This window comes from Ambystoma mexicanum, chromosome 5q, assembly GCF_040938575.1.
Source record: "Ambystoma mexicanum isolate Mex_15411 chromosome 5q, UKY_AmexF1_1, whole genome shotgun sequence".
Taxonomy (NCBI): domain Eukaryota; kingdom Metazoa; phylum Chordata; class Amphibia; order Caudata; family Ambystomatidae; genus Ambystoma; species Ambystoma mexicanum.
In genome coordinates this window covers 35,963,565-35,982,218 of record NC_090933.1, presented here as the reverse complement: position 1 = coordinate 35,982,218, position 18,654 = coordinate 35,963,565, and the positions used below count along the sequence as shown (strand labels likewise).

The window sequence follows — 18,654 nt, the reverse complement described above, 5'->3', positions numbered from 1 at the left end:
TGTGAGTGAGGTGTCCGTCACTTCTGTTATCTCCGTCCATGTTTGCCAAAAAAGTTCTCCTTTCAAGATGTTTTCCCGACAGGCCCACCACTGAAGATCCAGTGAGATTCTGTTTGGGATTTGTAGGAGATCTCACATCCTTCCCGAGAACCGTGGCCACTGGGTCCTTAGAGCCCATTGGAGAGATCTCATTCTCAGGCGAGCCTCTGGCACCAGAAAAATGCAGGATGCCATGAGGCCGAGCAACCTCAGAAAGTCGAAGGCTGGGAGATGTTGGGCATCCTGGAATTTTGTCACCATCTTTAGAATGTCTTGCGGCCTCACCTCTGGTTTCAAGGCTTTTCCCAGGGATGCATCCAGGACTGCTCCGATAAATTGGAGTCTTTGTGATGGTATCGTGTGGGACTTCTTGAAGTTGAGGGAGAAGCCCAGCCTCTGGAGGGAGTGGCAGGTATGGTTTAGATGTTCCAGGGAACTGGCCCTGATCAACGAATCGTCCAGGTAGGGGTAGACGTGAATCCCTCCTCTCTTGAGACTCGCTGCCACAACCGCCATTAGCTTGGTGAAAACCCTCGGGCAGAGGTTAGACCAAGTGGCAGAACCCGTAACTGATAGTGAGAGTTGCCAATGGCGAACCACAGGGACTTCCTCTGCTTTTGATGGATTGGCACATGAAAGCAAGCATCCTGAAGGTCCAGAGATACAAACCAATCCTGAAGCTGGAGGGCCTGAAGGATCTGAGAAAGAGTAACCATCTTGAACTTGTCTTTCCTGAAGAATTTGTTCAATCCTCATAAGTCCATGGCGGGTCTCATTCCTCTGTCCTTTTCGGAATTAGAAAATAAGGAGAGTACCAACCCTTGTTCCTCTCTGCTACAGGTACCGGTTCTATGGCACCTCCTCACACCTTTCACTAGAAGGTCTAGAATCTCTTTCATAAGGAGCAGGTCTGGAAACTTCAAAGAGTTGTTCCCCGGTGGATGACTCTGAGGTGTGTGTAGAAAAGGCAGACAGTAACCCTGGGCAATTGTCTCCAATGCCCAAGCATCTGAAGTAATAGCCTGCCATTCTGTCAGATTTTGAGTTAACCTGCCTCCTACTGCTGTTTTGTGATGTAAGGCCTCAGAGAGGTTTTGAGGCAGCTGATGCAGAGGCTGATGGTAAGGTAGCCCCTGATGCTGCGGCTTTAGTACCTTTGCCCCGTCCACCACGGGTAAATCGTCTCTGGTCTCTTTGTGCTGGCTGTCCTCTGCCTCTTCCGAATGCAGAACAATAGCGAAAGGACCGGCCCCTCCAGGGCGCACCTGTGGGGCGGTTCGGAGTTTGTCTTATCGCAGCTCCAAGGGATTTTGCCACCGCCTTGGAAGTTTTCAACTTCTCCAAACTGTCATCAGCTTCCTTAGCAAATAGATGAGTGCCATCAAAGGGCATATTCAGAAGTCTGGACTGTACGTCAGGAGCAAATCCAGACTTCTGCAACAACGCAAATCTGTGGATTGCTGTACTAGCCGCCATAGCTCTGCTGCCGCTGTCAACAGAGTCAAGACCGGTCTGGAGGGACTTGCACATAACGTCCTTTCCGTCCTTGATAATGCTCAAGAAACTGTCTCTCTCCTCCCCTTCAGGGAAAGGGTCAGCCGCCATTGAAGCACACTCCCAAAGGGTGTGGCTAAATCTTGTCAGCATGCATGTTGCATTAGCAGACTTTAGGGCCATGTGCATGCCGAGAAAACTTTCTTGACCATGGCATCAAACTCTTTATCATCAAGATCTTGTGGGATTGTAGGGTATGCAGTCTGTTTACCTGACAAAGTTGCAGCTTGAACAACTAAGCTTTCAGGGGTTGGGTGTTTTGACAAGTATAGTGGATCTGCAGATGATGCCCTATATTTTGTTGTCAGTCTTTTGCTGACTGCAGGGATCACTTCGGGTGTTCCCAGTTTGTAGACACTTTCGTATGTAAGACCTTATGAAAGGGGATGATAGGATCCTCTTGTGGTCCCTTATCAAGTATGTCGCTGAGGTCATCCTGCTTGTATACAGGCGTGGGCCTAGACCACCCCATATATTACATCACCCTGTTCATAAGTGTCCTGTAATTACTGGTTGCATGATCCCCTGGTTCAGGCTTATTGAAATCAATCTCTGGGGAAGTATCAATCCCGCTTGCTACCTGTAAAGACTTTTGCAGGTCTTTCAATCTGGCCTCTTCCGAGACCAATTCTTCAGGTATGGAAGGCCTCCTACACTCCAGAACAAAGGGTCTTTCTGCATCAGAATCCTCTCCCTTCTCATAAACTGAGGATATGTTTTTAAAATAATCTGAGCGGGACTGAGGTACGTAGCTCTTTCCCAATGAGGGGCAACAGAAGTCATTACAGGTGCAGAACTACTAGTAATCGTTGACGTGGATGTCATTGCCCTCGATGGAATCGTGATTATGCTCAATGTCATCGATAGAATCGACTTATCGAGGGTGTTGACGTTCTAGGCGTCGATGACCTCTCCTTCGACGGAGTCGCTGAGGGCGTCGATGACCCAGTGTTCGGCTTCGACATGTGAGTTGATGGTGATGACTTCTTGTACGTCACAGAGGCTTTATCTCGACTCAAGAGTTTTTCACGCTCTCGAGGAGTTTGTTTTGCCGAGGTGGAAGACTCACGGCTTTTATGTTTACCAGGTTTTTCTCCTGAGGTATTGCATCTAGGTGTCTCTGAGGGGGCAAGGCTGCGTTCTCAAACACTTAACATTTTTTTACGGAAATCCTCCCACTGACCCAGGGAGCTGTTCTTAGTGGGGCATGTAAAACTCTCTTGTGAACTGGAGGATGAGGAGGAAGGGGATCTATGACGGCTTTTCTTATTGTGCCTCGAAGCGGATGAGTGGTGCGATCCGCTCCAAGATCCTGAACGAGAATTTTTTTTACTTTGAGGAGACGGTAGTCTTAACTCGTCTGAGGTACGTTTAGTAGGGGTAATGGATTTTAGGATCCTACCTTTCTCCAACTTCCCTCTGCGCTCTCTCAAATCTTTCTCTGTCATCGATAGACACTGTTCACATTCTGAACATGGATGCTCTGCCCGAAGGCACCACAGACAGACCCTGTGTGGGTCTGTCAGGGACATCTTTGCCCCACAATCTCAGCATTTTTTAAAGCCAGATCGGGGCGTATATATGGAGCTCATGACGAGGCCATCTATATTGAACGATTTTAAATGAAAAAACTCGAAGATCTTCGATTTCTTCATAGAACCAAGCGTTACGTTCCTGAAGCTCATAAAGCGTGGAAAAACGGAACTGAGCAACGGATGCTGCGCGCGACTACTTATACCTGTGATGATGCTGTCGAGACGGAGGCCTCCGAGGGATATCGACTCGACATGCATCGACGCGCAGCACCCTCTACTGGAAAATAAATTTCTGAAGCAGCAAGCTGGATATGGGAATATCAAAGATAAGGATTATGTGGGAGGACACAATCCATTCAAAATGGCTGCTCTTGTTATGAATTATAGAACGGAATAGTTACCCTCTGCACTAAATTGCACCAAATATACAGATCTATGTGAAGGAAAATAAAACCATAAACATTCTTAAGGAATAAACAGTGGGCAAGAGGTAGCAGGGGAGAGCATTGCAAAGTGGCGTCTCTTTTGAGAGGTGATCGGGAAACATTCAAGGCGCTCTTGCACACTAGTTAGACCAGAGGCCCAGAACTAGTGGTTGTCTTTCCTTGTAGGTGTCTATGGGACAGATTTACAAACCATTTTTCAAAGGAACTGCGCCATGGTTAAACGCTTTTGTAAATCAAGCCCTATGTCTTTAAGAAGATAAAAATGTGGCCATTGAAATAATCCCCCAGGGCGCAGAAGTCGAAAAGCAAAAGGGGATTGTCTAGAAGCATTTATTGTGAAACAGTATGATGCAAATGGCGGTGGCGGTAGAATGGCTGTTGTGCATCTTAATAGGTAAGAGGGAGAAGATGTGCCATAGTGGCCAAGTTGCTGATCTTAGACCCAGGAATCTTGAAGTCTAATGCTGGCTGCGTTACTTAGACAGAATATAGGCGATGCCGGAGAGGTCACTCTATATCCTTTTGCTTCAAATTGTGAAGGTGTAATGTATTTGGTACAAGCAAAGGTACAGAACCGTTTGCGACTCCACCGAATGACACCAAGAAAGTACCACAGGGTTTCTCACTTTTATTGCTGTGAATGAACAAACAGAAAGAAAATGATTTTGGACCTAGGTGGACGATGACAAAGCTGCACATTGTGGTACCAAAGCAAGTGGTTAGCGATACAGTATTTCAAGTGACGACATGTTCACGACTGTGTTTGGTAGAGATCGTCATGTTACATAGAAAACATCAGGTTATTGCCAAGGCACATAGGCTTACTGTTTCTGCTTCGCAACTGGTGCGTAGCTGGAGAAGGCACGGTTTCCTCCGTCAATTCAGAAGCAAAAGCTGAGTGGGAAAACACTTTTTTTCAAAATGTAAAGTTAAAAAGTAAATTGACTATATTAAATAAGAGTGCAAGTTTTCCAATAGTTGAAAAAAAAATGTTACAGTAACCTTCTTTTAAGAATATCTTATTTTAGAAGAGAACACAAATATGTAACAATATACATTTGTATACTGTTGTTCTTTTTCCTTTGAAAAATGCAAATATTACAGCTGTACAACAAAGAATCAAATATACATCATTAAAATATTTCAAGCACATTTTTGATCAAGCAGTTTTTAATTATTTACTTTATAGTTGCTCTGTTTTTCTATTTTGCAACCAATGGCGTATAGTCAGGCATTCATGACCAGGTGGGCCTGCACCGTTTACAACTCTCTGGACCTGTGTGCTGTGCAATAGCGTGCCAGTACTGCAGGCTAGGCCCTGGGGAAAAGAGGGTGGACATTGCCCCTCATGCCACATCATATTTATGCCCTGGCAAAGACTTATAGCTTGGTATTTATGACCAGGTGGGCCGTCTTAGGTTAGTCATGCCTATGTGCTGTGCAGTAGCATGCCAGGGTTGCAGGTTGGGGCCCCGGGAGAAAAGACAGCGAGCATTGGACCTCATGCCACACCCAGTCTACGCCCTTCAAAGGACTTCTTGAGTACATTTATTCTTGGGTGATGTCTCTCCCTTGGGTTTGGGCTAATGCCATGAGTGCTGGATGATGTCAGCGGTCCAACGCAAAACAGAAGAGGAAGAGTGTTCTTTGGATTCAGCCACAGTCCACAGCCAATTGGTCTTAGTGGAGAGGAAGACTGTTGAGTTTTATGGATTTCGCCACAATGTAAACTTTGTATAGTTATAGACTACAGGCTAATGTAATACTCTTTTAACGGGTGACATATATGTGACCTGATAAGTGTGTGAAATGAAAATATTTAACTTCCAGCTCTGTATGCATATTTTACATTATGTTTAATATGAGCTTCAGTATCTGTTTTTTGCCAAATTGAAACAAATAATGTAATTTTGTTGACTTATACCGCGCACCAATACCACCACTGGGTCGGTCTCCAGGTGCTCACGTGGCTCTGCAAGAAAGAGGGCGGGCGAGGTGTGTTAGTGAGGGTAGAGTGATAGGATAGCTTCAGATCTAGGAGAAACTGCCATCTGTCTATATTGTCTTGCGTGTGGGTTGGTGGAGTGAACTGGCTTGTATCCGTAGAGGGAAGACTCCATGCCTCGGTTATTTACTGTTGTGTGGTTCATGTCAGGTTTGGCTAGTAGTATAGTCGTGCACACTGGCTAGTTGTATCCAGAAGGGGGTGGTCGTCCAGCGTCGTGTTTGTTTGTAGTGTGCAGGAGAATGTTATGCTGGTTCTGTTAGTAGGAACAGCAGGAGCCCAAACCAAGGTTTTGATCAAAACAAATGCTGGACTTTGCTGGGAAACGGAACATGTGGCGCAGTGTGGAAACAAACATTGCGGCCAAACCATTTGGTTGCATGCCTCTTAACCTCCCACCAGCGTGTGCTCTGTCCCTCTATGCTGGGGACAGTGATAGGGGCACTTCACATGCAAAACAATAGAGCAGAGGCTGCCAGGCCTTCTTGTAGAAGTAATAACAAAACGTGGCTGGTCAGCAATCTGCTAAACTAAAACCAATGAATACTGCTAGTTTTTGAGTTTTATCTTTGAAAAGAAGGTTTCTTTCAGAAAAAAAACAGTTAACCGTGTGTATAGCCCAGATCATTGTGTTTTTATAGGTAAGAACTCTTCAATATCCTTTTTTTTTAAAAAAAAATGATGTATCGTTCTATTCTGCCTCCTCACACCAAACTGAAAATGTTCATCATATTTAGAGACCCAGGTTATACCAAGTTTGAATTGGCCCATCCAGAATAGCCTTCTCAGTCAGAAAATCCCTCAATTTGGGATAATATTGTCACTTCTGCCCTTTTTAGTTATGGCTATTAGCAATCAACTGAAAATATTGCATTGCAGTACCGATAGGAGGGAGATGGGATGTGAGATGGGCTTGTGGATGTGTTTGGTTATTTACCCACCTATTGACCAGCCATGCCCTTGCTAACACCACTAATCATTGCCACCACTACCTGCCTGTCCGCAGCCAAAACACACTCTTCTGGGATCTCTTTGAGCTAGCGCTACCCCACAGTAACCTCAAACTTTGTGCAGTATAAGACCCGCCAGTGCTATTTCTAAGCAATCTTTCCTTGAGTTAATGGCTTAATTGCTCATATAACCAAGTGTTCCTTTGTCATGCCTCGTCGCTCATGGTCCTAGTGGTCCTCCTGGAAACTTCAGAACCCGGGATGCAGGCACAATTTTATTTCCAACATGGCTCTCCGCCTCCCGTAATGAAGCGGATCAAGCGGACTAGTCTTGGACCTTCCTCGCCGGCTCAGAAGCTTGCCATCCTTAATTGCAGAATCTGAGCGCAGTACCTTGCGTCCCAGCACTAGTTGTATGGGGTCCAGCTCAGCACTCAGTAACACTCGTGTTGCCTTCCTTGCCTTGCCTCTTCTCCCCTTCCAGCCTTCTCTCCCTTGGCTTCTCTATTGCTTGGGGCCCTGGATCCTCCATGTTATTCGGCCTGGATCTGCTTACAAGTGATTATTCTACAGACCCTGTTCTCGCCTTCTGCTTTGCTGCCCTGATCACTATGTCGGCTAAACCTTTCATCTGGATTTACTCACGGACAAACTTCATTCTTTGGAAGGTTTTTCCTGCTGCTTGGCATTTCCCCTGGCGGCTACTCGTCCTGAGCTAACGATACCAAGCAGGGTGTAATCTGAGGACACTAGCCCTTTTATTCATGAGCCAGTGCGACAGCACAGCGAGTAGAGTGCTCGCTTTGACATCTGTGCAGAGCCTGCTGATGCAGGTTCGAATCCCAGCAGGGCCAAACTCAGCCTTTCATCCTTCCGAGGTAGATAAATGAGCACCACACACTATGGGTAATAATAAGCAGCGCTCAGATGCCTGAGGGTTTGTAGCTATATAAATGTTAAATTATTATTGAGACTCACACTGAAAAAAAAACTCACATGGGAAAAGAGCACTGAAAATCCTCCTGACAGCCTTCAACTACATGATTTATAAGCGTTGTGTCCTTGCCCTTCAGGTGCATTAAAACAAGCATTGACAAAGCCAACAGTTTTGGTTTGCATGTAGGTATTAATTGGGCATTTCCCAGGCACTGATGTGCCCAAATAATTAAACAATTTTCCAGCTATTGGCATCTTATGGTCAGGTAGTATCATTATGGCAGTGCTGGCATATTTCATCTCTCTTCCATAATACTACTCAAATCCTATTAAAGAAGTGTGCTAGTGTCAGGTTACCCATTGTTGATCAACATTATATTCAGAAATGGCAAAGACAATTATCCAAAATTGACCAGTGACTGTCCTGGATGGAAGGTGGCGAGCAATAGTGCTGTGTAAGCACGGGTAAAGATGGAGAGTGTCAAGAGGTTGAGCGACTGGATGAGCACAGAACTTGTTGTCAAGTTCTTTGTTTTTATGGACTAATAAAAAGAGATTTAAGTATTTGAATTTGGCAGCTCATTTTAAAACAACACAGTCATCAAGAATGTATATTCCCTGCAGCTAACGTTGTAATGTTTCTCCTCTGTGTCTCCCTGTTTTAATTAGACTGTTCTGCCCTTAATGGCTGGACATTTCTAATAGCGTGAAAGCCTTTTCGCAAAGGGTTCACCAACATGTATGCCCTTTCTTTCTTTATGGCCTAATAATAAGCAGCGCTCAGATGTCTGAGGGTTTGTAGCTATATAAATGTTAAATTATTATTGAGACTCACACTGAAAAAAAAACTCACATGGGAAAAGAGCACTGAAAATCCTCCTGACAGCCTTCAACTACATGATTTATAAGCGTTGTGTCCTTGCCCTTCAGGTGCATTAAAACAAGCATTGACAAAGCCAACAGTTTTGGTTTGCATGTAGGTATTAATTGGGCATTTCCCAGGCACTGATGTGCCCAAATAATTAAACAATTTTCCAGCTATTGGCATCTTATGGTCAGGTAGTATCATTATGGCAGTGCTGGCATATTTCATCTCTCTTCCATAATACTACTCAAATCATATTAAAGAAGTGTGCTAGTGTCAGGTTACCCATTGTTGATCAACATTATATTCAGAAATGGCAAAGACAATTATCCAAAATTGACCAGTGACTGTCCTGGATGGAAGGTGGCGAGCAATAGTGCTGTGTAAGCACGGGTAAAGATGGAGAGTGTCAAGAGGTTGAGCGACTGGATGAGCACAGAACTTGTTGTCAAGTTCTTTGTTTTTATGGACTAATAAAAAGAGATTTAAGTATTTGAATTTGGCAGCTCATTTTAAAACAACACAGTCATCAAGAATGTATATTCCCTGCAGCTAACGTTGCAATGTTTCTCCTCTGTGTCTCCCTGTTTTAATTAGACTGTTTTGCCCTTAATGGCTGGACATTTCTAATAGCGTGAAAGCCTTTTCGCAAAGGGTTCACCAACATGTATGCCCTTTCTTTCTTTATGGCCTTTTGTTTGAGACTTGGGTCTGTAGCCGCACACGTGTCCTATAGGGACTTGTAGATGTTTTGGCTATGGCCATGTATGATGCTATTCGTTGAGAGACCTAGAATTCCTGTGGGTATTGTAGGTTATGGGAAGACTCCTACCTCGGGTATACAGGCTTGTAACTGTTGACAATTATACCGAAAAAACTATTCTTTGTACAATTTTAAAGCAGAAAAACGCCTTACTTTGAAGGGAAAAAGATTGATAGTAATATGGCCCGCTGGTCTCATTCATGCAATGTGGTTTTCATAAAGAATATCTGTTTAAGTCAAAAGTTAGCCGCCATTTTAGGTCTGGAATGGTGTTGTGCTATATGACAGGAACTCCAGAACTGCAACAATTGACATGCCAGGAAGTCGTTGGCTTTAGCACTCCTATCAGCACTTCAGGAGAGACAAGGTTGACCTCTGATTCAGTGGTTTTGTTAACATTTCTTTAAATGGAAGCTTTTATTGTTATTTGCCTGGTGGTATGTACAGTGCACCATACCAGTTCCTGCCCTTCTCACACATGAAATACGGTCAACCAAAAAAAGCCAGAATGTCGTCAGTGACCACGTGTGGTGCCTTGTTGCATCGCCTGCATACCTGCTCCAGTACTGGCTCCCTGCAGGCAGGAAAGCATGCATGATCGCACACCTCTAGCTCACTGGTAAAGGTCTGCTCTCCAGAGAAAAACACATTACAACATGCACAGTGTTGGCTGCCTGGAGAGATGGATTATTTGATGTAAATCAGAGTTATAAGGGCAACGGTGAAGGGGGATTTAGCCGATGCAGAGGAATGCTCTTGCAAAACACGAATCTATTTGATGCATCCAGTCTGTCAGCACATTTTGTATTACATAAGGGGCAAGTTCCATTTTGCAACACCCAAACTGTATCCGGTGCCATCTGACACACAATGGGATTTTCACCCCCCACTGTTGCTGTGTAAACTTTATCTATTAAAACCATGTATGTTCTAGTTAGGGGGCAGTGGTTATCTTGAAAAATGCAAGCATTAGCACCAATGTCATGGCAGTGAAGTCAAGATCGGTGACAGCAAGGCAGACGGGAAACCATGCATCTCCATGCATGTCTGTGGTTCAGCTCTCATCCACCAGTTACGGAGGGTCCTCTTGCAAGCAACTTCCTACCAGAGCATAGAGGAGGCTGCTGATACAGAGAAATGTTGAGAATTCCCCATTACTGGTTAACTTGCCTTCTTGCCCCATGAGGGAGGCTTGTGTACACTGAAAGCAACGCCACCTATGTTTGTTTCTATAGCCCGTAGGACTCAATCAAGGGCTTGCAGGATCCGCTGAACTATGAGGAGAATGTACACAATGATCCACTGCTGAGAGAACATTATGTGAGAACATGGATGCAGGATCAAATTAACATTGAGGAGAATGTACATGATGATCCACTGCTAAGAGAACATTTGGTGAGAACATGGATGTAGGATCCACTTAACATTGAGGAGAGTATACATGATGATCCACTGCTGGGAGAACATTAGGTGAGAACATGGATGCAGGATCCGCTCAGAATTGAGGAGAATGTACACGATCCACTGCTGAGCGAACATAAGGGGACAACATTTGTGTGTGAGGCCTCATTTTTTAGCTGGAGATGCCACTGAGGCTGAATTGATTCCCTGCAAAAACAGGATTCCAACCTGAAATAGTGCAATTCTGTCTCTAAATTGGTATTTAAAGCTATTGTAAGAATGCAAACTCTGGGGACTTTTGTGGCAAGGAATTTTGTAGGCAATTTGGCAGCATGTGCTTTGGGAAGGTTGTGTGAACCACATCATGCCCTCTTTCGTGCCATGGTGGTGAGTCCAACGGCTCCCGCTTGATGGTCTGAACTAGGCTGTGACCTTTGTACTCGTATTGCAGCTTGTAAGGCAGTTCACTCAGTCCTTTTTCGCTCATTGAAGCAGCATTGCAGAACTGATTGCTGTAGTAGTCCGGACTTGGAAGGTTGAGAATGTTATCCAGAAATGCATATTTTTGAGGACAAAATGAGGACACTTCCTTGTGAAACGTTCCTTTTAAAGACCTGCCCATGTTCATGCTATTGGCATGGGGTGGCGTTGACAGACGGCGTGCGTTGTCTGAGAAGAGAGCCATGTGCTTGGACCTTTCACAGGCAGACTGGTGCTCGCTGTTGGTTGACTCAATTTTAAGATGCATGCCATCGGGGAAGCCAACCCGTTGTTTCTTAAATACGCTGCCCAGCCCCAGCCAGGACTGGCCATGTGGCACCATGTACAAATCAGCCCCATTTTCTGAATCTGAATCGTTTTCAACTTTGATGGGGATGTCCAGGGGCATTCCTGATTCAAAAATTCCCTCTGGGGACATTAGTGCATTTTCCAACTTAATATTTTCGGAGGCATAGCTCTCGGTAACCGGAGGCTGCGGAAATGCGTAAGACTGGTACAGTTCTGCGCTTCCTCGCTGAACCCTGTAGTTAGATGAGTTCTGATCTCCACAGTAGGTAGGTCTGGCTGTTCTGTTTGGAAATTGAGTGATGTGCTGACTGATGGGCCGGGAACTGGATGGGTTCATTACTGTCCAGGTGCTGTTTGTCGTGCAGTGGTTCTGGGTGCCAGATAATGATTTACAGAAATTAAGAGGCTCGTCCTGCATGAAATCGCTGCCATTTTTGTTGAACTCAAACTTCACCTCTTCCTTTTCATGCTTTGCCATTGACCAGTTATGCGGCTGTCCAGAGGTTTCCCCGGTGGAGCTGTAGGTGACTGGCTCCCTTGCTCCCTTGATCCCATGCTTGATCCCTGGTCTCTTCAGCTGCACCTCTTCTTCTCTGGAATTAAAAGAGGTAAAGAAATCATTTGAGAGAAAGACAAGTGCTGGTTTCTACATGTGTGTATCTTTTCTTCCTTAGGATCTCTACATTTACAAATGTTGTGTGCAACTACTCATACATTCAAAAGCTATATTTTGGATTGTATTAAAACAAAAACCATTAAAGAGCCAACAATATAAAAAAGGCAAACCCAGAGTAATTCATTATTCAACAATATTAAAGACTACTTTAGTACACTAGATACAGTTTCTAAATTACTTTCAAACATTCTTCCTAAGATACAATACTATTGGTATAAATGCATTAAAGGCCCAGGTGTCTAATATTTGCAGCCCAAAGCATATATAAATAAATGCTGGTCTGCATTATCTGAAATAGTTTCTTCCCAAAAAACGGGACCAAAAATGACAGTCTAATTTAGTACAAAAATATCCTACATTTAAAGCTGAATCCAGGATGTTTGTGCAACAAGGACAGTTTCTAGCAAAGTCAGGGCCCTTGGACCATTCAGCTGCTATCATTCCTAGATGAAATACATTAAGAAATAATCTAGTAATTGAAAATCGATCATATTTGCAACGTGACCAAATTAAATATGGCTATGGAACTTCCACTCCTGTTATTTTGTTCATACAAGTATTTGTAACTTTGGTAAGTTCCATCTCTTCTCTTTTATACCACAGCAATGTCCTGGGGGAACTAAATCCTTTGCTAGTTAGTTTCTTGGATATTCATGCTGAATCCAAACCCGCTTCAATCACAGCCAACATGTTGATGTCCTTCAAACAATTCCCCATATATTGGATCCATGGAATCCCGTCTCTCTGAGAAGATAACCCGATTGTAACATTGTTCGGCACACTTGTATGGTAAACCTAGTTCACTATGAACCGAAAATGAAGAAGCACAGCCCTGAAGCCCCAATACACATTTGGGAAACTTATTTTCCCTACTTGTAACAAAACTACTTTTCTCTTGCCCCAGACACCCATGCCATACATGGCAATAGTTTTTGGTTTAGCTAAATACCATTTTATCATATCCACTGGCTGCACCTTAAATTGTTCCACAAATGAAAAGATGCCCCTTTATTGCTTGGGAGATTCTTGCAGTTTGTTTTGTGACATGCTGGTTCCTCTTCTCAGTCTATACAGACACCCAAGTAGTCATATACCTTTTCCTGTCTCATTATTGTCATTATTATTTTTTTAAATCCTCCCTTATTGTATGGAACTTCGCCATTTTCAACACCAGTGATTGTTCCGTGTTTACTCTTGGGCCTCTTGCAGAAACTGATAGATAATATATTATCTAGCAATAATTCGAGGGATTTAGGGGTACATACTATCAATACACTATCATCGTCGTAAGTTAAAATTGGTACTTCCATATAACTAAACTGTGGAACATCCTCCGTTGTTAACAGCTCATTGTAAAGGGAGTTTGGGAAAAAGTTCAACAGGATTACACAGTCCTGTATCTGACCACAGCTACATTTGTTTTGTGCTATGCTGTGATTATTCAAATAAATTCCATCAAAATTAGTCATAACATTCCAGTCTAATATTAATAAATGCAGGCATGCAAGAAGCGTACATATTCAGTTGTTCATTTTTGGGTTTTGGCTAAATTGTTGGTGATTTAGTGCCACCTATTTGGTAAAACTATTGCTATGGTTAAGTGGGCTAGAGGGGAGATATGGTTTCTGAGGGACACGGATATGAACCCAAACATTGCACATCCATGGCCAAGTTAAGACCTATGGCCATTAACATTAACTCCCATTCCCTCCCAAATCACTACCACCAGGGGTTTCTTTTGCTTCACCTTCTTTGTGTCCGAAGTCGATAAAATATTGCTTTACTCTGCTTTAGTAAATGTGTAAAAAAAGAAATGCTAATAAAGAGAGATTTTTGGGGGAAAATAAAAAAAAATGCCAAACTGTTTAATTTCATAATAAAGAGATGACATTTTAGAGATAAATAAAGCATGTGCAAAGTTCATAGGTTTACTTGGAATTGAACTCTTTCGATAGGCTTTGAAAAAAAAGTTTTGGAAATGTACATTATTCCATCGAATCAAGTTTCATTTGTGCTTTTCCTTCTCTTTGTTCGTTACAAAATGGCTTTTTTATTTTTATTTTAACATGACCGCAAAACATGTTATTCTCCATCTTCTACTCGGGAGATGCAAGTCAGCATTCCTGGAAGGGGGGTTTAGTTCCGCATCCAAGTGTATCAAAGGGAGGCACAGACAATCGGCGAGAGGTGCACTACGGACTGGAAGGCTTCTGTTATATTGTGCATAAACAATGGAGGCGGCAGATTTAATGAAGACACAGAGACAGTAGCTGTGTTCTATCTCCTTTGTTATCTGAATGTTCCTTGGCGTAACCCCGCCTCCGAATGCGTGCCTCATGCATTCATGAAAAGAGGACAGATCCTCTAGCTATGGATTGATGGGCATAGAAAGAGGACATTACATCTCCCCCTTACTTAACTGAGGAAGTCCTCCTTTAGTAAATTTCTTCTATCCATCTGGTGGGTCAACGTATGATTCTTTTGGATGGGCTGTGAATGACCTGAGGGTGATCATCACTGTCACTGCTGTCAGTGTCGATGTCACCATCCATGAAGTCTGAGTAACTGTCTGAATGATCATCGGATGAGTTACTCTCTTCACTTTGTTGGATTGCTTTATCTCCTAATCGTTTGAAGAACGAGGAGTTTCTGGTGAAGATGCCATTTGGGTTTGGTGTTGTCACCATGGATCCATTGATGTGGGTGACCGTCATGTGTTGTGGGTCGATTCTTGTGTCTGACGTACCAGTACTTGGTCCCCTAAGTGCATCTCTGCCTCTTTCTCTCCTTGAGACTGCATGTGTTTTCATTCTTTCTTTGCTTTATTTGTCTTTTTCCTCTCGCCTTCAGTTCTGCATCTGCAGACACCTCACTGGTGGGCAGATGTGGGATGGTCGTTCTTACAATTCTGCCAAACATGAGTTCGGAGGGGCACCCTCCCATGGAGCTGTGTGGTGTGGGTGTTTCGATAGTCTCTGAGGAGAGTGCAGATGGCTTGCATAGAGGAGCCGTTCGTGATGGAGCACACTTGTAGAGTGTGTTTTAGGTTTCCCATAAATTGTTCAACCGTGCCATTTGCCAGTGGCCATGAGGGGGGTAATTTTCCTGTCCTGGAACCCAAGGGTGTTTAGTGAACATTCTGAAGTCATGTCCGCTAAACAGTGGTCCATTGTCAGACTTTACAATGTTTGGAATGCCGTAGTCCGCATATGTCTTGTCCAGTGCAGGGATGACGGTGTGTACCGCTGTAGAGCGTATTAAGTGTATCTCTGGAAATCTGGACATTTCATCCATGATGAGTAGGACATATTTGCCATTGGACAGGGGTCCAAACATGTCGACTGCTACTTCCGACCATACTTGAGGTGGCATACTGTCATCCTGAGGGGTTCTGGAAATATGCGTGGTGCAACAGCTTTGCATGTTGTGCAGTTTCCCAAAAATCTTCTAAACTTTTGCATCTATCTGGGGGAACCACACTTTTGTTCGCAGTTGTCGTTTGGTGGGCACAATTCCTCTGTGTCCCGTGTGTGCTATGTTGATCACTCTGTCTTGTATTACCTCTGGGATTATGATTCGATCCTCTCTTAGCAGATGGGGACACGGTATGCTTGAGGAGATGGAATATTTGTAGTATTTTCCTTTTCTTCTCAGGGATGGCTTTCCCTTCAGGTGTCAATTCATGCCATCTCCCAGAGGATATTCTCTGTCCTGGTGTTTGCTGTCAAGTATTTCAGTGATAGTGAGGGACTTGGGCAGTGCATTGCTTCTGATGTAGTTGATATATTGGTCTGCCTTGTGGGATTGTGCTTACTCTCGTGTGGGAAGGGGATACCTTGATAGGAAGTTTGCTGGGTTGTTGTCCTTTCCAGGATGATGCATTATTGTAAATGAATATTCTTGTAGGTGAAGTCCCCATTGAGCAATAAGGGGAAGCATTTTTGCAGTTGCTTTTCCATAGATGGTTGCGAGGGCTTGATGGTCTGTGACAATTGTGAATTTGTGCCCGTAGAGGAATAGGTGGTAGTGCTCACATGCCCAGACCACCGCTAGACGTTCATTTTCTGTCTGGGAGTACGCACACACTCTGTAGGTGACAAGCTGTGACTTGCATAGGCGACGATGCGATATGATGACGATGAGGATGAGCCTTGTTTGAATTGGGCAAGGATCACTCCCAAGCCAACTGGGCTAGGATTGAGGGTTAGTTCTGTTTCAAGTTCTGGATCATAGTACGCCATGCTTGAGGCTGATGCGATTATTGGAAAGCCTCCTCACATGCATTTGACCAACTGAAATATTGTCCCTTTCTTGTGAGATGTTGTAAGGGGCTGCTGATGGATGCAAAGTCCTGTATGTACCAAGTACAATAGCTGGCCATGCCTAAGAATGACTGGACTGCGGATGTTCTGGGTGTGGGCGCCTCAATGAGTGCTTGAACCTTATCGGGGCTGGTTGCAGTCCTTCATGTGAAAAAATATGTCCCGAGAACTTGAGTGCTGACTTGCTCAGTTCGCACTTGTCGACATTAAGTGTCAGATTGGCTTCTTCCAATGCCATACATACCTGACGCAGTGCTTCGTCATGGGATTCCTGAGTCAAGCCGAATACTAAAATGACGTCGCTATAATTAAGGCATTGCAGGGAATGCTGGATTATCTGATGTATTTCATGTTGGAAGATTTCCGCTGCGGATGACATCTCAAAGCTGAGTCGCTTGCAGAGAAAAAGACCTAGGTGTGTGTGGAACATAGTTATGTAGCAGGACTCAGGGTGTAGTTCGATCTGATAGTATCCTTTGTTGAGGTCTAATTTTTAAAATACTTTTGCTCCATGTAACGGATGCATCATGTCAGTCATTATTGGTGAAACATGTCCCTCTCTTTCAATAGCCATGTTGGGCACCCTCATGTATATGCAGATGCAAATGCTTTTCCCGTTCTCCTTTTTCGGGACAGGGACAATTGGTGATAACCAGGGTGTGGGCCTGCTGGCATGTTCTATAATGTCCTGATCTAGGAGTGATTGCAATTCATCCTCTACTTGCTTTTGGATGTTTAGTTGAATTCCTCTATAACGTTGTGCAACAGGCTTAATGTCTGGGTTATTGTGTAATTTGACTTGCTTGCCTTTAAGACATCCTAGTCCTTTAAAGAGGGTCGGAAACGTTTTGGTTATCATGTCTTTTGGGCTGGTGGTATAGGCGGTCATGATTTTGGTACATGATATGTACTAGCCCCATTTGTATGGCAGACTTGAAACTGTGGATGCTGCCACCTCGCCTTTGACCATGCATATTATCTTTGCAGTCTTGTCTTTGAACGAACATGTGGCTTTGAACATGCCTTTACATTAAGGGCCTGTTTGCGCTGTATGGGTATATGTCAATATCAGCCGGTTTCAGCGCTCTATTGCATCTAGTCCTTGGTAAGTTTCCTCATTTACTACATTTACAGTTGCTCCTGTGTCAATCAGAAATTCCCGGGGGCTGCCGTGCAAATGGAACAATGTTGGGATGTATTCTGTTGCAGTCTTGTTGCCTATTGCATGTACATAACCTCGTTTGCAGTCGCTGCTGGATGACGAGAAGTCGGAGGCATTTTGGTGTTGTGGTGAGATCTCTGTGTATCGCACTTTGTGTCTTGTCGATCTTCTCTTTGTGTCCTCAGGCGAGCGCCTTCGTCGAGGATGTTTTCCATTAACGCAGATGCCCGGATTGATTGGGGAGGGTGCGGATAACCTCCTGCTGGTTGACCGTCTGCTCACAGGAGATCTTCACTGCCTCGAGTGAGGGCTGTCTCTCCTTCTACTTTGGTCATTGTGGTTGTTGATCCTTTGGAAATATTTCACGTTCTTGCACACAGACTGAAAATGATTCTCTCCTCCGCATTTATCACAGTTGTCACTGACTGCAGGGGATGGGCCAATATGGGGAAAAGGATAACCAAACTTGTAGCATTTCTTCTAGTCTTTGCTCTGTTCCCTCTTAGTGACTTGGATCTGGCATAGAGGTGCTGTGGACGATGTGCATGATTTTGATGTTACCTAGGGATTCAGCTTGCATGGACAGCGCCATGTCAGCTCTGGCCAGTTGTAATATTTCTTCTAGCGATCTTGTTCTCTGCAATAACTTTTTACGAAATTCGGCAGATTCATAGCCGGCAATTGTTTGTGATTTTAGTGCCTCTTCCATTGCGTAGTGTTCAAAGTCACAATATTTCACCCTTTTAAGGAGTCTCATCACTAAATGATCTAACGTTTCGTCTTTGTCCTGTGTGGGAGTATGGAAGATATGTAATAATTGTTCAGCAAATCAATGATGCCCTGAAATGTGGTGGTTTTATTCTCTGGCAGTTCAAAGACAATGTCACACACTGAGATTCCTCTAAGGCGGCGTTCCTCCCTCACCCCTGTTGCATCAATGTGTAATTGTAGTTCCTGGAGCCATCTGTTCCATGGGTGCCAGACTGCAAGTATCCGTGATATCAAAAGGCGGTACCACCTGTAGTTGCAGGGACTCATGGCCTTTGTCATCCCTTTCATGCGGGGCAGAGTAGGGAGGGGGGAGCCTGTGCTAACAAGCTACTGAGAACCTTCCTCATCTGACATGGTTCTGGTCTGTTGGTGCACGATTATAGGCTCTCAGATTTGGGGCCTGCCCTCTTATAGATTTGTCAGAGCAGGATTTTAGGGCA

At 44.1% G+C, this 18,654-nt stretch overlaps 1 protein-coding gene across 2 annotated transcripts in view; it reads right to left on the bottom strand.

Annotated features, from left to right (window-relative positions):
• Nucleotides 1–4,182: 4,182 nt before the first annotated feature.
• AHRR (aryl hydrocarbon receptor repressor) overlaps nucleotides 4,183–18,654 on the bottom strand; it is a 1,406,519-nt gene continuing 1,392,047 nt past the window's right edge. For both annotated transcript variants that reach the window (XM_069620459.1, XM_069620460.1), the window contains exon 11: nucleotides 4,183–11,876. In XM_069620459.1, coding sequence (XP_069476560.1) covers nucleotides 10,763–11,876 — 1,114 coding nt within the window. In that variant the 3' untranslated portion in view covers nucleotides 4,183–10,762. The remainder of the gene's footprint in view (nucleotides 11,877–18,654) is intronic.